We start from the raw sequence: 19,783 nt of genomic DNA on the forward strand, positions 1-19,783 counted from the left end.
GATTTAATCTACTGCCGACAACAGACTGTAGAAATACTTGAGGACAAATCCTCTGTTTGTAGGTATTTTTGGATGTCTTTGTTGGATTACTTATTTGAACCATTAAACTCCTGTCACAATATTTGAATGAAAATAGTCTAGGAAAAGGAAATGTTTTGCTCTGTTTGAGGGGGAGAAAAGATGTTTCTGCTGACATTCACAGTGAATGTAGGACATTCATTCATTCAGGGTGAAGGTAAAAAAAAGAAAGAAAAATAAATAAAACTGGAATAAACAAACACTGGCATGTCACACCATGTCATTCTAAATCATGGTGAATAACAAGTACAAAGTAGGAAAGACAGAAACAATTATTCCTAAACCTTGTGCTTGTCCTGGCTTTTGCTCTGTATATCCTTCTGAATGATCTTAAAAGAGAGCTGAGGTTTATCTTTAAAGAGATTTCAGTCCGACTCACTACAAATGTTTTGTGAAGCTGTCACAAGATAATGTAGGCCGAAGGATAGGGTAGTTAAAAACTAAATTTGAAAACCCTGTCAGGAAACCCACAAGTAGGTGGTGTTATTCAACATACAAAAAGAGAGAGTGGAAAAAAGTAATGAATAACTAAATGAGGAATGGTTTTGGCACAGATGACAAACGAAAGAATAAATTAGCTTTAGGCCAGTGAATCACAGTGTTACGTACATCCAGACTCATGAACATCAAATATTCTTGATGCCCATACAAAACCTACTTCTGTCTATGTAAAACAATTTAACAAACAGTCAGTCAACACTGATGAACAGGGTTACTACATGTTCTGTGGTAAACAATCAGATAAATCTCCATCAAGGCTCATTTTACCCTGTTTTGGCACAAGTTAAAAAATTATGGTCCATTGTCTCAAAAAAAAAAAAAAAAACTCCCACTGAAATTCATTCCAGCATTTAGAGGGATCTGTCACAAATGAGGTATGTTTAATTTTAGTATTCTGATGCAAGTGCTGTGCCTTAAATCACATATTGTAATCCAGAAACAATTAACGATTCTGAATTATGGCAGTTCTGATACTTTCAGATTGCATATAAAATTAAATAAATAAATAAAATGATTTACTGTAAAATCCCAGATGTTTACATCAGTATATAGTCGTGAATATACAAAATGATTATGTGTGTATATATATATATATATATATATATATATATATATATATATACACACACACACACACACATATCATTTTATTTTTAAACTGATTTTATCTTTACAAATTGCAATGTTTACAAGACTACAGTTGATAAACTGCCAGATGTGCCAGAAAGTACATTCATGTTAGCAGCAAATGACAGTTCACAAAAAAAAAAAAAATCCATTTTATACACAATTATATAATGTTAACAATGTCATTTTAAAAAAGGTTTTATCAAATAATAGTCTTGAATTTGAGATGTAATGAGCCTATTAGGTAGCCTACATCATTGTCATCTAAAAAAACACCTCCACGTTATTATTCATCTCTATGAAACCCCTAAAGAGAAGCTCCTTCCATACTGCATTCAGACACTTTCTCTAAATCTTCCATCACTAAGTCTTGCTCGTTGACGTGGTTCATCCTCCTCGAGCTGTTGTTCTCCAGGCTATTAAGAGAGATGGGCTCTGTGGAGGGCTGCAGGTTTACCGGCTGCACAGAATTACCCTGCAACCTGTGAGAATAGGTCCGATGTTGACCACCGACAGGACACAGGCCGAACTTAAAGATGGCCTGAAATCCACGGCGGAAGTTCTCATTGAAGAAGCCGTAAATTATTGGGTTGACACTGCTGTTAAAAAAGGCTAGCCAGTGGGCAAAAGGGTAGATGTAGATGTTAATAATCCTGTACTGATGTTCAGTAAGTTTAACGTAGTCTGTTAGCATCATCAGCGTCCACAGAGGCAACCAGGACAAGATGAAGAGCAAGGCCACGACGAGGAGCATTTTGATCACTCTTTGTTTTTTCTTTGACACAGAGTGACGGTTATCGTGGCCAGGTTTGGCCCCCGCTGGCATAGCCGTTTTAAACAGAGTGATCCCAATTCTTGCATACATGATCACTATGAGGGACAGAGGAGCTAGGTAAATGTTGGCAAACAGGACAGTTGTGTAGATCTTCCTCATCTCCTGGTTGGGCCAGTTTTCCCTGCACCAGTAGAAAGGGCTTGTTCGGTTACCATCTCCCAGGAACACGCGAATGGTTTGTTCTTTAGTCACCTGAAGCATGACGCCAGAGGGGCACATGATGGAGACTGCCAGCACCCAGATTATCACAATAATGAGGGTGGCTGTTGATATTGTCAGTTTTTGCTTGAAGGGATACACGATACATCTGAATCTGCAAAAGACAACAGCAGGCAGCAGGTTAAGCATTTAACTGCTCTATGAAGAAACAGCTGTTTTAAACAAAGGTGTTTAATAAATGTTTTATCTTGTTATGCAGTCACACTGAACACTAATGACTTAGGCTATAGTTTATTCTATCCACTATATTTGGGGATGAACAAGGATGACAGAATTTCAAAAAATGTTTTTCTCTCATTTCCTGTTCTCTCAACTTAATATGTCTTGGTTAATAGTCTTTTCTAAATCATTTTGATCTGAAAAAAAGGTTTCTACAGCCCAGAATGTTTGTTTCGCTATAGATTTTTAGTATGATTAACTACAATAACCCATTTATAGTTGTCTCTGCTCCACTATTTAACTAACAAAAGCCCCTTTCGACCATGTAATAAAAAAATATACAAATGGTAATTGCAATTTATTTCTATCAGGATCAATATCGTCAAAGATAACTGGCAGTTAGCATACAGTTTGGATTGGCGGTATGGTTCTGTTCTGAGCAAAAAAACCCTGCCCATCCATGCAGCCTAGCATGGACAAGAGCAGGGAGAGCAGCGATAACCCCCCTTTAGGGTAAACAGAACAGAACCAAGTATTGCAATAATTAATGTAACAATGTAACTGAAGAATGAGTTTGATCAAAAGAAATATCAGAAGGGCAAGTCCTCACTGGACAAAAGAGGAGCTGGGGATGGAGGAGGGTAATTAGCTCCTGAGCAATGCACTAAAGCTGCTGATAATACTGAATGGAACATATTTATACGAATGCGGTGATAGGCATCTTATTCCTATAGGTCAATGTAAATCTGCTGAGTGTCAGCTGATGTGAGCTTGACTAACGTGACTTGCCAGAACTAAGAAAAGTATTCAGACCCCCTTAAATTTTTCACTCTTTGTTATATTGCATCCATTTGCTAAAATCATTTAAGTTCATTTTTTTTCCTCATTAATGTACACACAGCACCCCATATTGACAGAAAAACACAGAATTGTTGACATTTTTGCAGATTTATTAAAAAAGAAAAACTGAAATATGACATGGTCCTAAGTAATCAGACCCTTTGCTGTGACACTCATATATTTAACTCAGGTGCTGTCCATTTCTTCTGATCATCCTTGAGGTGGTTCTACACCTTCATTTGAGTCCAGCTGTGTTTGATTATATTGATTGGACTTGATTAGGAAAGCCACACACCTGTCTATATAAGACCTTACAGCTCACAGTGCATGTCAGAGCAAATGAGAATCATGAGGTCAAAGGAACTGCCTGAAGAGCTCAGAGACAGAATTGTGGCAAGGCACAGATCTGGCCAAGGTTACAAAAAAATTTCTGTTGCACTTAAGGTTCCTAAGAGCACAGTGGCCTCCATAATCCTTAAATGGAAGACGTTTGGGACGGCCAGAACCGTTCCTAGAGCTGGCCGTCCGGCCAAACTGAGCTATTGGGGGAGAAGAGCCTTGGTGAGAGAGGTAAAGAAGAACCCAAAGATCACTGTGGCTGAGCTCCAGAGATGCAGTTGGGAGATGGGAGAAAGTTGTAGAAAGTCAACCATGACTGCAGCCCTCCACCAGTCGGGGCTTTATGGCAGAGTGGCCCGACGGAAACCTCTCCTCAGTGCAAGACACATGAAAGCCTGCATGGAGTTTGCCAAGATGGCGAGAAATAAGATTCCCTGGTCTGATGAGACCAAGATAGAACTTTTTGGCCTTAATTCTAAGCGGTATGTGTGGAGAAAACCAGGCACTGCTCATCACCTATCCAATACAGTCCCAACAGTGAAGCATGGTGGTGGCAGCATCATGCTGTGGGTTTTTACTGTTAGTTTTGTTATATTATATGCAGTGCACTCTGTTTACAGCACACATGTATATGCTTCAGTGCAGTATTACCCATATTGCAATACCATTATTTTGTGCTACATTGCTAGTTGATAAAAAAATAAAAAAATAAATATTACAAACCAAAATTATGCAGATTGGTTTTGAATAACTGACTTTTTAACCTTCAAAGAAATCAATTCTGACTAGTTGCATATTTACATGTGAGGCACATTGGCCATGAAATCAGTTTGCCAGTGATTTATTTAATACATCTTTATGTTCACATTTCATAGTAATGGTCAGAATAAAAACATGAAAACTGAGGTCAGACTAGACTAGAGTTTGCTTTAAGGGCTGTATAATTGATTTTATGCACTACTTAGTAATGGATGTAGTTGAAGAAGTTCTACATGCAGCCAATTTACAGCCAATACAACTCTGTGGTGAATTATGAAGTATGTGTTATAATGCCTTATTGTCTGTAAATAAATATCTACACTATATTGATAGCCAGAACAATGAATTTCAAACTAGGCTACTCACTATGCTGCAGTGAATCAATCATACAGACAGGAAACATACACCGAAAGTGTAAAACATGACCTCAGATGACTACTTAACACATAATTAAATGTGATTCCATGTGTAAAAATGTAAGAGGAGATCAGGGTTAACATAACACTCTGATTCACCGTCTGGTAGTATTAAGCAAGAACAGATGCACTACAGCAATAACACACACACATACACACATAAACAGACACTCAATCCAACAGTGATTGTTTTCATTTCACTGCTTCCCCCAAAGGCCCCATGTCGTGATGATATAACAATGACATCAGGTGGGCATGGAATCTCAGCTGTCTAATATAAAGGAACAGAACCAATCCAAGGACAGTCTGGACCTTCCAGTGAACTAAGACAACACAGAATGCCATGGTGCTTGTCCTTATCAGATTGACCAAATATCAAGCTATACCATTGCAATTCTGCAGGTTCATTCAGTGACACTTTCATGATCAACAAAGAGGTAATACAGTTGAGCTTGAATGTTTACATACTCCATTTACATAAAATGTCAATCGTTTTAACAAAATAAGAAGGATAATAAAAATTGCATGTTATTTTTTTTATTCAGTACTGTCCTGAATAAGCTATTTCAAATAACAAATGTTTACATATAGTCCACAAGAAAAAAAAATAGCTGAATTTATAAAAATGACCCAGTTCAAAAGTTTACATTCCTGTGATTCTTTATACTGTGTGTCGTTACCTGGATGATCCACGACTGTTTTTTTGTTTTGTGATGGTTGTTCATGAGTCTCTTGTTTGTCCTGAGCAGTTAAACTGAGCTCTGTCCTTCAGAAAAATCCTTCAGGTCCTGCAGACTCTTTGATTTCATTTTCTGCATATTGGAACACTTTCCAGCAGTGACTGTATGATTTTGAGATCCGTCTTTCACACTGAGAACAACTGAGGGACTCAAACACAACTATTAAAAAAGGTTCAAACATTCAATGATGCTCCAGAAGGAAACACGATGCATTAGGAGCTGGGGATGTAAACTTTTTGAAACCTGAATAAACAGGATAAATAGTACTTTTTTGTCTTCTGGGAAACATGTAAGCATCTTCTTTAGCTTCCGAAGGGCTGTACTAATATACTGAAAAAATACGATCTTTAAACAAAATAAGAAAAACTTGCACATCATCTTCTTGATGATCACATCGCATTTAGTTCTGGGGCATCAGTGAATGTTTGAAACTTTTTTAATAGTTGTGTTTGAGTCCCTCAATTGTCCTCAGTGTGAAAAGATGGATCTCAAAATCATTGTTGGAAAGGGATCAAATATGCACATATTGAGCTGGGTCATTTTTATTAATTCAACTATTTTGTGAACATCTGTTATGTGAAATAGCTTATTCAAGACAGTAATAAATAGAAAATAACATGCAATTTTTAAGATCCTTCTTATTTTGTTAAAACGATTAACATTTTTTTTAGATTCTGCAAAGTTCAGCACTCAGCTGTGTCTTACCTACAGCCCAATTCATTTTAAAATCTGAATTTCTGTGTAAATCTGTGTACTGCAAATGTTTTAAAAATTTAAGTAAAAATGATTTTATGAATGGCATAACCTTTTTTTGATCGTGTTTTAAATATGAGGCCAAATGTTAACATATGCCTTTAAATCAGTAATTCAAACAGGAGGTTTTTAGCAAACTTCCAAGAGGGCAGCAGGATATCTTAAAGGTCCCGTTTTTCGTGTTTTTTTTTTAAGCTTTGACTGTGTTTATAGTGTGCAATATAACATGTGTTCATGTTTCTCGTGTAAAAAAAAAAAAGTATTTTTCACATTATTTACTTATCTGTATACCGCTGTTTCCACTGTCATAAAAACGGGCTGATGACTTCCTTGTTCTATGAAGTCCCTCCTTCAGAAATACGTAACGAGTTCTGATTGTGCCAGCGGTTCCTGTGTTGTGATTCGACAGCAGCTTAGCGGTCCTTGCCCGGAAAGGTCACGCCTCTTACCATAACGTGTGCTGCACATAGTTTTACTTGTGGATTATTCTTTACTGTCTATGGGATTATTGTGGTGTTGTGCCGAATGAACACAAAAGACAATAATTCCCGAGAGACTGAACTCTTTAATCTCCACAAGCAGCGACAGAAAATGTACAACGTTAGCACTCACTCAGAAGAGTACCTCATACGGAAAACAGCCGTATACATAAACATACTCCCCTCTTGTGGCCATTATGTGCACTGCAGTCCAACATTAACTATTGCAGTAAGGATACCACAATTATAATTTTCGGGAACAGAGTTAAACATAAATTGTAACCATTGATCTCTAAGTACAGCGTCCCTGGGAAGGCCAAACAAAGGTGATTGGACTGCGGGATGAAAATAACAGCGTTTCGACGACATGGCGACAAACACACTCTACAAAAGCAACTCTTGCTCTTCTCCGTGGGAGCGCAACAAGACCACGCCCCCTTTTTTGTGTATTCCTGTGGGCGGAGGTTAGTCAAAAAACTGTTTTAGTGACGTCATTAAAGAAGGAAGTAGAGGGATGTAGTCCAAACTGGCCGTTCGATGTAGGCGACTTCTGTTAAATAAAATATCTCGCTTGGCATTGAACTTTGAGCTTTAAAATTTTACAGATTTTATTTATACTCTAACAACAACATTACACACTAACTAAAGTTTGAAACATGGGATCACGAAGAACGGGACCTTTAAAATTATCTAAATGATGACAATATAATGAATATATCCAATGAATTTAACACTATTCTTGTGGTGCTATAAAATGCTAAATTAAACACACACACACACACACACACACATAAAATCCCAATTACAAAATGTTTCATGTTTTATTTTAATACATCAAAACACAAAAAAAGTTTGAAAACAAGCAGTTTTGTCATAATTACAGTAGAATTACCAGAAATATCTTAGCCTTTATACGGGGTGCCTTATTGTTTTGGATAACAAGGGGCCTTTGAGTTACAAAGGTTAAGAAACCATTGCTTTAAATATTCAAGCTCAAATGCTATTTAAATATTTTTTAAATAGCAACTGTCATTCTATGTCATATGATCTTTTGACTTTGCATCATTAATGCCTGAGCTGAGGGAGAAGGTGATATTACCATGACATTACCTGTCAACCGCTATGGCAACCAAGGTGAAAACAGAGGCTGAGACTGATATGCCCTGGACCATACCGCTCATTTTGCAGACCATGCTTCCAAACGGCCAACCTGGGGAGAAAAGTGAGAACACATACTAAGAGATGATCCTGGCTAAATTGTACAGGCAGACACTAATTGGATAACATTAATGTCTATTAAAATTATAAATGGTGTCCCATTATGTATGCACTTCTGAACTTTCATATCATTTACAATGATGTAGTTCATCATGTTATGTGTCATTTGACATACATCTTGCTCCCATTGAGTCACCCAAGCAGCTGGTCCAATAAATTTAATGTACAGTGGATGGTATTTTGCATATTGACAAAATGACACTTTATGTAGGACCACCTTTGAAAAATAGAGATATTAGAAATTCCTTTTTTACTTTAACATTTGCCTTGAGACTTTGACTGATTGAAAAAAGTCATGCTTAACTATACTGAATATCAGTTCAGTTTATTTGGCCAGATTTGACTTTAAACCCCAGTCAGAAATTAGCTGAATTAATTATAATCAACACACTGCTGTGGGCTGGAACAGCAAGCTGCCTTCAAATTTGCCTTGGTATACAGCATGTGGGTCAGTTGCTATCACACTTACCATCTGGTGGGATTTGATGTATTTTGTGTATGATTGGAGGAGGTGAATTGGCTTAGGGAAAGGCTCAACAATATTTTGCTGGGGGTGTGTGTGTGTGTGGGAGTGTTATAAAAACAAAGAATTCAGAAATTAAGTTTTGTAGCTCTTAGTCCAAGTGTCATTTATCTATCTTTGTGTCATTGTGAAAAAGAAGTACACTTTATCATGCTTTAAAAAAAAAAAAGAGTACTTATTAAGGAAATAATACTTTAAAAGAATATACCTAAGTGCAAACTAAATACTTAATTGCATGTTATTTAAAATGAAATGAATAGGTATTATATTTTTAATTTATATTAAATGCAGTTAGTTGGGCTTAAGAGTGTTTTTTGACCCTGTTATTTAGGACTTTAGTCATTATGAATATCATGGTGATATTTACTTCTATTGTAATTACTTCTATTGTATTTGAAATACCCAGGTGAAAAAAAAGTACACTTCTAAAATGTACTTAAAGTGCTGTATTTAATGAAGAAGCTGCAATTTAATACATTAAAAATATATTAACTTTCAATTTATTATCAAACAGCACACTACAGTTTATTTACATGTGCTTTGGTTAAAATATAATGATTTAAAATGTTGTTAAATGTAGTAAAACTTTGTCTCGTCTTTTCAGAAATACACAACTGATGCTAGTGAACTACTAAACATAGACAAATTTCAGTTTAGCAGATATACACATTTAAAATGTGTTTCTTATCTAGGAAAACTAAAAAAAAAAAAAAAAAAAAACAGATTTTTGCCCAGCCTTAATGTTCTCTGGAAGAGTGCCCCTCCCCCAAAACATACCATTCAAACATCCCAATCGAAAGGGATGAAAATGTAGGAACCCTAAAAAAAACCTTTACGAATCTGAACAAGAGAAACTTATTTTGAGAAAATTATTCGGTGAATAATATGAAATATGTTTTTTTTTTACTGACCTTATTTGAAGATTTTTTACTGACCCTATTTGTTGAGTGCTATCTTACAGACATACAGAAAATTACAAGATGATGTTTTCACGCATTGACAGCAAAAGCAAAAGCAAAAAAAAATAAAAATTGTAACCAAAGTCTATTGTTAACTGCATTTTAGTCTGAATAAATAAACATCTAATTATAATTCAGTACTTTGGATAGAAAGAAAAGCATTCATATTATCCCACCAGGGTTTACTCACAGAAATAGTCACAATCACATGCAAATTGTATTCAGTGTATAATTTATTATATGGGAAAGTATGAAGCTCATGAAATGTCCCTTGCAGTGAATTACTGTCATTATGAATGTGTAGTAAGGACCAGCCTGCCGTGACACAGACCTCTTATCTGAGCGTCTTAGAACAGGTGCCTTGGTGCCTTAAGGCAAAGCCATTCCACGTGTCTCATAGGCAAAGTGAAAAATGCTGAAGAAGGATTAACCCAGAAGGACCTGAGATTCTGGGGTTGAATTTATATGATTGTGTACAGAGAGGACTAGCCTGCCGCAGCACAAATCATCTCGTAAAGTAGCACCTTAGCTAGCACCTAAGAAGTAGCACACTCCTAGTGTGGTGTGCTTGATACCTAGAGGCAAAGCATGCTGTGCACCTCGTAAGCAAAGTGAGAAATTACCAAAGGGTAAGGTGATTTTGCATGTACCTTATGGTCTTATGGAAGGATTAATCCTCAGGGGTCTGAGGATTTTTGGGACCCTGGTGAAGTTTTGACATGCCCTGACATTTGTGCTTTTTTCAGTTGTTCATAAACATATAAATGGAAAAAGTGTCATTACACTGTATTCAGCACAAACTAGACTACAATAATATGTGAAGAACATGTATGTACATGTTTGTGTTTTTGAAGGAATAACGTTTATGCGTGGTTATTGAAAAAACAAAAAACTTAAGTCACTGAAATAAAGCCAAAAAACTATATATTAAATCTTTGTTCACAAGACTTCTGGGTATTTGAGGTTGTAGACTACAGTTTTTCCTTCAAAATGAGGTAAAAATTATGCTGCCTGCTTGTTCATATAAAACAAGAGAGATTTAAATTTTCTAAAACATCTTTGGTCAAGAAACACAGTATGCGTGGAGGCATGAATCATCATGACTAATGGGTGATTCTCACCTGAGAAGACAAAAGAATCGCATAAAGAGCTCTAATGACCTGCATAAATAATGAGCTCTTTCAGTCAGGTAGGCTGTGAAAAAATCATGTCTCAGCTCATCATGGTGTAAATCAAACATACAGAATAAACTGCAATACTGTGAAATATTATTACAATTTAAATGAATGGTATTCTATTATATTCTTTAAAATATAATGTATTTCTGTGATGCAAAGTGTCTGAACAATTATGTTATACCTCTATGGCATTTCATATAGGCTTTTATCTTAAAAGCATGCACATTTGGAGAAATATTGATGGATTCTCATGTTTATGTCAATTTTCTATACAGAGGAGTATTTATTCATTATTTATTGTCGTCACTGTGAACGCTGGATACTGTGTTTACAATTCATACTTGCAGCCGGAGGGCGCTCTGTGCACTTTTAGTCCACAAATGCCAATGCTAAAGAAGAATAGGCAATCCAGGAAATAACTGAACTAACAGAGGCCAGAGATCGCTAACTATGGCTATTCAAAACATTTTTTTAAGACAATATATACATGATTGAGACGATGTATGCATGTATTGACTCAGAATTTGCCTCTGAATAGCGCTGGCTCCGTGGGCGTGGCCGCATTAGCGGATAATGAGCTGAATCACAGATTTCTGACATGGCTCTCTTTTCATACAGATTACATAAACAGAATGTTTGTTTTTGATTTGACTTACACGATTTAAAACCTGACATTTCAACGTTTTTTAGACATAAGTCTATTTTTTTTTTGTGATTAGTATTCACTAAGTTACAGTTCATTTTCTGAGAACAATCAGATTGGACTTCCTTCAGAGGGAGACGAGAGATCATGCATCATGTTAGTTTTCTTTATTTTACAAAAAGCACAACATTTTGTTTTTAATCTGAGTGTACACAAATAAAAGAAGATATTCCACAGATTAAAATGGTGTATAACTCTTAATTGTATGTGCAACATTAACAGAGTATTTTGAGTCTCTTTAACACTGGTAAGAAAAAAAAAAAATGCGGTGGTATCGCCGGCTATACCCTCAGACCTCAGAGTGTTAACCTCAGAAGGACCTGAGCTCCTGGGGTTGAATCCATATCCAAATTGTAGAACCTTATGAAAGTGTGTGGAAAGGACCAGCCTGCCACAGCACAAGCATCTTGTAAAGGTGCTTAGTTTAGCTAGCACCTTTGAAGAGGCCACACTCCTAGTGGAGTGGGCTTTAGTGCCTAGAGGTAAAGCCACACCGCAAGAGAGAGGGTCTGAGAATCTCTTTCTCTTTTAAGAGAAGTTAACACCAGTGAGAGAGCCAAATTGAGAGTCAGAAATTATTCTGAGGCTGACTCTAAGGGCTCAAATGGAGCCTCCAATAAACCTTCCAGGACTACAAGATTCCAAGAAGAAACTCACAGTCTGCAGATAGGTGTCAGCCATCTGTCACACAGAAAATTAGATACTATGGGATGCTTTCCTGAATAAGGGGCTCAAATGCAGCCCACCCTGGGACTAGCCCTGGTAGCCCCTCAGAGAAAGTATTTCCATTCTAGAAATACAGTCCTCATACTTCAAACAATGACATGCCATACAGATGAAAGCCTTCCCAGAGACTGTGTGCTGGACAGTCATCCATAACCACACCTCAGCTTGTGAAGGAGGTGTCCATTGTGATAATCGTGTGACTCCCACAAAGAAACGGTATGGAGCATCAGCACATAACCCTTACGGGTCTCATATCTGGAATCCAGAATATATAGGAGACTATCCCAGTGTTGTCCGCCAGACCAACACGTGATTGTCCTTCAAGACCGCACTCCAACCCGTGAAGGGGATACAAGCCATGGCGGTCTTGCAACAGTGACATGCCCCAAACGTGGGATGTTAGGCAACACCAGGGTCTTTCACAGATAAAGGGCACAAATGCAAGCAGAGTTGCCCAAGGGGAAGAAAACATTTATGGCTGAATGTATCCTGGCCTGTGTTGCCATAAAGGCAAGGATTGATTCATACATGGAGGAAGCAACACGTCTATATTGTGATCGGATTCCCATAATACCCACAGAAAAGTTGTTCTTTCAATTGGAGAAAGCATACCTTTATGAAAGTTCAATGTTAAACCTAAACACCTTAAATGAGCGAGAACGGCATCTCAATGTTGAATCACAAACTTATTGAAGGTGTGAGGTAATAAGGGTCAGGCCGATGATTCCATACTTGAGGGCTTTGCCCCCGAATCAATCCTGCCAAAGTCCGAACTACTTGCGAGGGATGTGCCAAACACTGTCCAGGGGGGCCGAAAGCCCAAACAACCTATAATGTCCCAATACCCTCTGTAAGAGGCTGGAGCCACACTCCAGCAGCTCTGCTAAGCTGACAAAGGGTGAAAAAGCCAGCTGGAGACTGCTGCTCCCCGAAACACAGAAGAGACAGGGTTAGCAAAACAACCATCAGGAGAGAATAGTCGTGTATCAGCTTGATTTTCTGAAAGAGCTTCAACTGAAACTCCCGATAGTGAACATAATGTACACGTCGGGACATTTCATACACATATCGCTCCTAAACTGTTTGCTTGTTACTAACTTCACAAGTTAAAAAAAAAATTAGATAAGAGTAAAATAATGTATTTGGTGTACTGTCCGAGGGGAGGAATTTGGCCCGAACCCAGAGTACTTCCCCATATCCTTGGCTGGGAGAGAAACCAGACAATACTTAGGAGTCAACGGTATCCTCCAACCATTTTAATTTTGACTGCCAACTTTTTAAAAATAGATCACTTAGTGATAACATGTATCTTATCTACTTCCAAAACAACAGGGAAAGACTATTACAGAGATTTTTTTGGTTGGCTGGGGGCATGGAGGTCACAACGAATAAGCTGCAGCTATTGGCAGTGACCATAGATGACTGGAAGAAAAAAATTGAAATATGTTTTTTTGCACAAGTGCTCTCACTAAATGAAAGCGGATTGTATAAAATGAATCAAACTTGTTGATAATAAATGAGCCATAGTTTTATCCCATCTATCATGAGCTGACAAAGATGAGGTATAACCATGGGTCATCAAAAAGGCTTTTTTCCACATTAAGGCCCAGATTAACTAAAAGCTTGCTCCCTCTTTTGGTGTTAAAAAATTACTGTCAGGAATTATTAAAGACACGCAGTGCAAAATTCTCATATTCTGTATGAGTTCTTTTTGCAGCTGACCTTATTGCATATGCATTTGTAGGAGTTTCCCTTTCAGACGCGAAATTTATGGGAGGAGAGTATTTAAATGAATCAAACAACGCAATTTACTAATGTTTGTGCTAGTAAATTTACTGGTCTTTGCGTACAAAAAAAGCATGTCTTAACCCATCTTGCGACATGGCTGCAATTGTTTCTGCTAAGAAGAGACACCACAGAGAACAGAGAGCGTGTGGTATAGGGGAGAAAATATTTTCCACTCATATTAATTTCTTTAGAAATCCAAGAGGAAGACGTTAGAGTAGAACATGAAAAATAAAGTGTACCTGGGCCTTAAGAGAGCAGAATTATGATGAGCAGGCAGTTCAAACAGTTTGTCACTCCATGCCCACATTTTATAGTGCCTGGTGATGGTCACGAGCTGTGCATTATCTGTCTGGAAGTAGAGCAAGCACTTTCAGTCCTCACGTGGGGTGGATGCATTCATTGCAATGATTTCTCACTGAGAAAGCTACACTCCCAGCTGGTGATCTTCATGTGTGAAGACAGTCAGGCCACTGAGCCTCGTAACTCAAGCCTCATGCTTACAGAGGCAGCCGTGGTGATCTCAGAGGGAGCTGTTTGAGGAGCATGAGGGAGTTCCCCTCACTTCTCCTGCTAGCTCTGCTGTCCTTATGCCATAAGCGGAAGCCCGCTCTGAGACTTCTTCCACAGAAGAGGACTCATTGCTTGCTTATTATTCCGACAATATAGAAAGCGTGGTGTTAGTATAGAACCCTGAATATGATGAGTTATAGGCTGATTTATACTTCTGTGCCAAATGTACGCTGTAGCTACAGCGAAGGCTGTGTGTAGCATGCATAGCCTATGCCATAGCCTGACGTGCACCTCTTCAAAAATGTGACAACACGTCAATTCTACGCAGACCACGAGCGCTGTGATTGGAAGAGCGAGTGTTTTCAACTTCCATAGGAATGAAAAACGCTCTGTTTCATGGGACACGCGCCATCAAACTGCAACAAAAGTCGTTGCCTATTTGCCGCCATCACTGCTGAAGCTTCTCTGACAACGTACATAACAAGCTGCTTCTTCTCAGGCTTTTTGCCTTGATACTCAACATGACCACGGACACTGCCAACTAGCGGTCTGCGTGCACGTTGACATGGACAACAACGCAGAAGTATAAATGAAAACAGACGCAGAGGCTCCGGCATAGGTCTAATGCAGAAGTATAAATCAGCCTTATGAATAGTACCACAGCCCAACTGAGTTTGGAATGGACTGGCTTAAAACACGAGACAGCAGACAGTCGTTTAGATGAGCAATATCTGAAGAGTCATAAGAGCACAGCTCAGGTGAGCCTTTATTTTCTTCCAGACCTGCACACTGAGGTGTCAGGTTTGAGGAGACATCCACGTACTTGAATGAGCCATGTACTTGCATGGCTCATTCAGATTCAAATTATTCGAATGAGACAGTGGGGATATGGGAGGATGCCTCGAGTAGAGAGGAATTTAGCAAATTACCTTTTCCCTTAGATTTTTACTTAGACCCATTTTTAGAGGAAAATAAATCTCCTCCCTCCCACCAGAAACTGTAAGTTTGAATCTTCTAAATGTGAATTTTGTCATTGTTTTGGAGCACATTAGGATATAGATAACAGTAAGGCTAACATATTCATACTAAATATAAAAAAAAAACTTCAATTCACAAATAGTAACCTCAACCCCATCAATAGTAAATGGGCTGCTGACTGCTGTAGGATGCACATAAGTGAGAGATATGGCAGTGCAGATTGCGCATGCTCTTTCCACCTTTTTCCAGGCATTACTGGTTTAGGGAAGTTCCATTCAAAAAGACTGAAACAAATAATTTCAAATCATAAGGCTGCACCACAAATAATCTTTAACTGTCTGTTTAACTGCATGAGCTGTAAAATTTCCCTCATGTTCTATTTTCAAACGTCAGGAGAGTAATATAATTCTTGGTATTTCAATGTGACATGCTATAACAAGAATATTTATAGCATAAACTCTTTTCAGTCACTGCATTCTTTTCTTTTTTCCCTTTGTATTAAATGCGGAGTTCTTGACTGAATTGGTGCTTGAAGGATATGTCTCCATGGAAGCCAGAAGTTGGCGCCATCTACAGTACTGATGTGTTTAAAGGTTTGACTACAAGTGATTTGATTTGACTAGAGTCACAAAACTGATTACTCTCTGCCTATCCAATCATGTTGATGCATAAAATTAACATTAAAACAACCATATAATGACCACAACTGGAGAGATGTACTCAATGTACTCAAGTAAAAGTACATAATTTTTTTAACTACTAAAAAAGTACAATTGCAGATAAAAACTATTTAATTACAGTAACGTGAGTATGTGTAATTCATTACTTCACACACCTGGTAGCCACCAATGTACACTACACCCAAATGAGTCTTGAAGTATAGTGAACTCTAATTTTGCTAATGATTTTGTCTCTATGGAAACACACACTTCCTCTACCACTCAGAAGAGTTCCAAAGACAAACTGTGCTTTCTTAGAATCCCATTTGTTTCTCTTTCAATGTATAGTTCTACCTATAACAGTAAAATAGCACTAAAAGGATTTGCATGAATTTGTCAGCCTTGTCTCATGAAAAAAAAAAAAAAATAGATAAATTGGTAGCAAATTTGTATGAATTGAAAGGATTTGATCACTAAGAAAACATATGATATTTATATATAAAAAAAAATAAGCATGTAGGTCTACCCCTAACCCCACCTCTAAAACTAACCATCAGTGGGCCGTAAGCATATTGCATTAAAACATACGAGTAAGAAACCAATTCATACATAAACATAAAATAACTACAAATGAGAGGTTGTCGGATTTTGTATGAACCCTAGATAGTATATTAGTTATTAATATGGCAATCATGGTTCTGCTGTGTTATTCAAAACAAAAGAATGAAAAAAAAAAAAAATTCCATTTAACATTTTAGAATCATTTAAAGGTTCCCTAGATTGTTTTTTTACAAGATGTAATACAGTAAGAAACGATGGTAACTTTAACCACACTTAACAGTATATTAGCAACATGCTAATGAAACATTTAGAAAGACAATTTACAAATATCACTAAAAATATCATGATATCATGGATCATGTCAGTTATTATTGCTTCATCTGCCATTTTTCGCTGTTGTTCTTGCTTGCTTACCTTGTCTGTGCACAGATCCAGCCGTTAATACTGCCTTTCCTTGTCTAATGCGTCAAATGGGCTGGCATTATGCAAAAATTGGGGTCATACATATTAATGATCCCGACTGTTACGTAACAGTCGGTGTTATGTTGAGATCCGAGTGTTTTCCGGAAGTCTTTTAAACAAATGAGATTTACATAAGAAGGAGGAAACAATGGAGTTTGAAACTCACTGTATGTCTTTTCCATGTACTGAACTCTTGTTATTCAACTATGCCGAGGTAAATTCAAATTCTGATTCTAGGGCACCTTTGAATGAAGTACAAATAGCTAATCATAAAATTGCTGGAACCACAATTGCATACTGAATAAACATGCATGAGACATGTTTATAGTTCTTGTGGGCAACACTATTGGCAGTGAGTGAATATAGCAGCTGTGTTGTTACACAAAACATCAAGTGTATGACACCTGAGGTCATTTCATTTTGTATTGAAGGTAAATAACCACCTCAACTTAATTCATATACACTCAAATTCCTGCATACTTTACATAAAAGTAATGTTCACATAAATATAGTGGCAGACAGTAGATGACAGGAGTATTCTTCTAATTAAGTATCGTGTTATGGTTACTTACATTCATACTCGCCAGAGAAATTAGCAATTTGCCTGTACAAAAAAATATCTGCATAACTAGCAAAACTCTCATAATCAAGATGGCATGCCATTTTGTTTTAGACTCAAATCTAGTATGAGAGCTTCTTTAGGCTGTTTCAGAATAGCTCATAAACACATCTGCAAAATATAAATGTAAATGCAGTTCAAGCAATGGTGAATGTCTTCTGGTGAAAATTCTGGTCTGGCTTGCCAGGAATAGCTGTTCATACTGTTAAATATGAAAATCTCTCATTCTAAGGTGAACAGCATCCTCTACTGCCAAACACAACATGAACTCAGCCTTCAGGCTACTAGAATAGATGGTCATTTTTCTGGTCACAACAGCCCTAAGAATATTAATAAATATCAGTTGAAAAATCATTCAAGCATGCAATAAACCTAAGCTAGAAAAAGGGACTTTAAGGAATATGCAAATAATTACATAATTATATTGTTCCTGGCATTGCACTGACCTGTAATAATGTTGTCAAGAAGAGTTGTGGGCATGCAGAAAATCCCAACAAGAAGGTCACTGATGGCGAGGTTGAGGATGAAAAGGTTGGTGACAGTGCGCATGTTTTTGCTCCGTAACACAATGAAGCACACCACTCCATTTCCAACCATGCAGACCAGGAATATGAGCAGGTAAGACACTATAAAGACTGCTGCTACTGATGGCTGATGCAGGTAATATCCAACATATGTAATGTTGTTCTGCGGTAAGAATAATTCACTGGAGCCGTTGAGAAAAGTCCGGTTACCATCATCCACAAGGGTAATGTTCAGGTCCATGGTTTCATTCATTTTAGATCTAAGGATAATAGAATAGAGTTGAGAGATGGGCTTTATTCCCTCTGTTCTCCTCAGTCAATATCAAGTGTTTCTGGTATTGGCTTTCCCTTTTTCAATTTCAACCTCTCTTGTATGCAACTGCTACTGAACAAATCTGTTTATCTACTTATATCTCTGACTTCCAGCTGTGCAATTAACTATGCATATTGTAAGCGTTTGATTAATGACAAATAACGTCCTACCATTAGCCTACTTTTTATAAAGTGGCTTACAGTTATTTACACTCTGCAATCATGTCTGTCTCTGTAATCACTTAAACACTATAAAATTGTAGACACATCAACTTAATGAGATGATTTTGAGCCTGGGTCAATGTAATCTGAATTATTTTATCAGCTACTTAATTTGTATTGGGAGTTCATTTGTGTTGCACACAATTAAATGAGTCAGATCATCTAGTTGTGAGATGTCTGGATCAAGTCATCATCGATCAATGCTGCCTGCCACTCACATTGTTTTATATGGCATGTAACTAAAGTAAAGTTTCTTTTTCTTTTCCTTTTTAAGGAAATCATAATATTAAATTAACCATAATTTAAGGTATCATAAATACTATAAAATTGAATACAGGTAAACATACCTTTAAAGTGCTAATAATAGGCAGTTTTATAAGAAAACAATTTCTCATATCTACCAGAAAATGACAATAGGAGTACTTATACTGATACAGTATGGGTTTCACAGTGAAGTACTTGTAAATAGTCTACTAAAATGCACAGCAGCTAAAAGAGCTTGTCTAATAATATCTACACTGATATTATGCATTTCATTTTGTCCACAACAACATTGCATATTGTGTTATTAACACTTGTTTGTTAATATATTAACAAAATACACACACAGACACAGAGTGCTTCTTTTAGCCGAGCATAAAATATCAGTCTTTCTTACCTTTTTGTATACCAGTTTCCCCAAAGTACTACCTGTTCCCAGGTAAAAAACGAACACCTCCTTGTTCGCCTGGTGCTTCACGGTGAGACATAAGAAGCCTTTGGAAAGCTTTACAAATTAGTAACAACCAAAATATGGTTTACAAATGAACTTCGTTTCCTCTTAAAGTGAACTCCGACATATTACGTGCCATAATTTGAAGTTTCAACAAGTTTTCCAAACGAAGCGAAGCTGCCGGTGTCAGTTCCACACTCTTCAGCGGACTGTCAGTGAACAATGCGCAGGCACGAGAGAGAGAGAGAGAGAGAGAGAGCGACGGAGAGAGAGAGAGACGGAGAGAGAATTGAGACCGACGGAGAGAGAATTGAGACCGGCGGA

General features: G+C 37.4%; 1 protein-coding gene across 1 annotated transcript; it reads right to left on the bottom strand.

Annotated features, from left to right (window-relative positions):
• Positions 1–1,513: 1,513 nt before the first annotated feature.
• Positions 1,514–18,472, bottom strand: npffr2a (neuropeptide FF receptor 2a). Its single transcript, XM_067406789.1, has 3 exons — positions 18,136–18,472; positions 7,856–7,955; positions 1,514–2,354 (listed from the first exon to the last, which is right to left on the bottom strand). The coding sequence occupies exons 1-3, from the start codon at positions 18,464–18,466 to the stop codon at positions 1,514–1,516; spliced, it is 1,272 nt and encodes a 423-aa protein (XP_067262890.1). The 5' UTR covers positions 18,467–18,472.
• Between the last annotated feature and the right edge of the window lie 1,311 nt (positions 18,473–19,783).

The sequence above is a fragment of the Chanodichthys erythropterus genome, chromosome 13 (genome assembly GCF_024489055.1).
Source record: "Chanodichthys erythropterus isolate Z2021 chromosome 13, ASM2448905v1, whole genome shotgun sequence".
NCBI lineage: Eukaryota > Metazoa > Chordata > Actinopteri > Cypriniformes > Xenocyprididae > Chanodichthys > Chanodichthys erythropterus.

Bases quoted from the DNA above. Each gene is read 5' to 3' on its own strand.
- npffr2a (XM_067406789.1), bottom strand. From the start codon at position 18,466: ATGAATGAAACCATGGACCTGAACATTACCCTTGTGGATGATGGTAAC. The intron at 7,956-18,135 runs GTCAGTGCAATG...TTTTCTCCCCAG, and splicing joins TCTTGACAACATTATTACAG to GTTGGCCGTTTGGAAGCATG. The intron at 2,355-7,855 runs GTAATGTCATGG...TGTCTTTTGCAG, and splicing joins GTTGCCATAGCGGTTGACAG to ATTCAGATGTATCGTGTATC.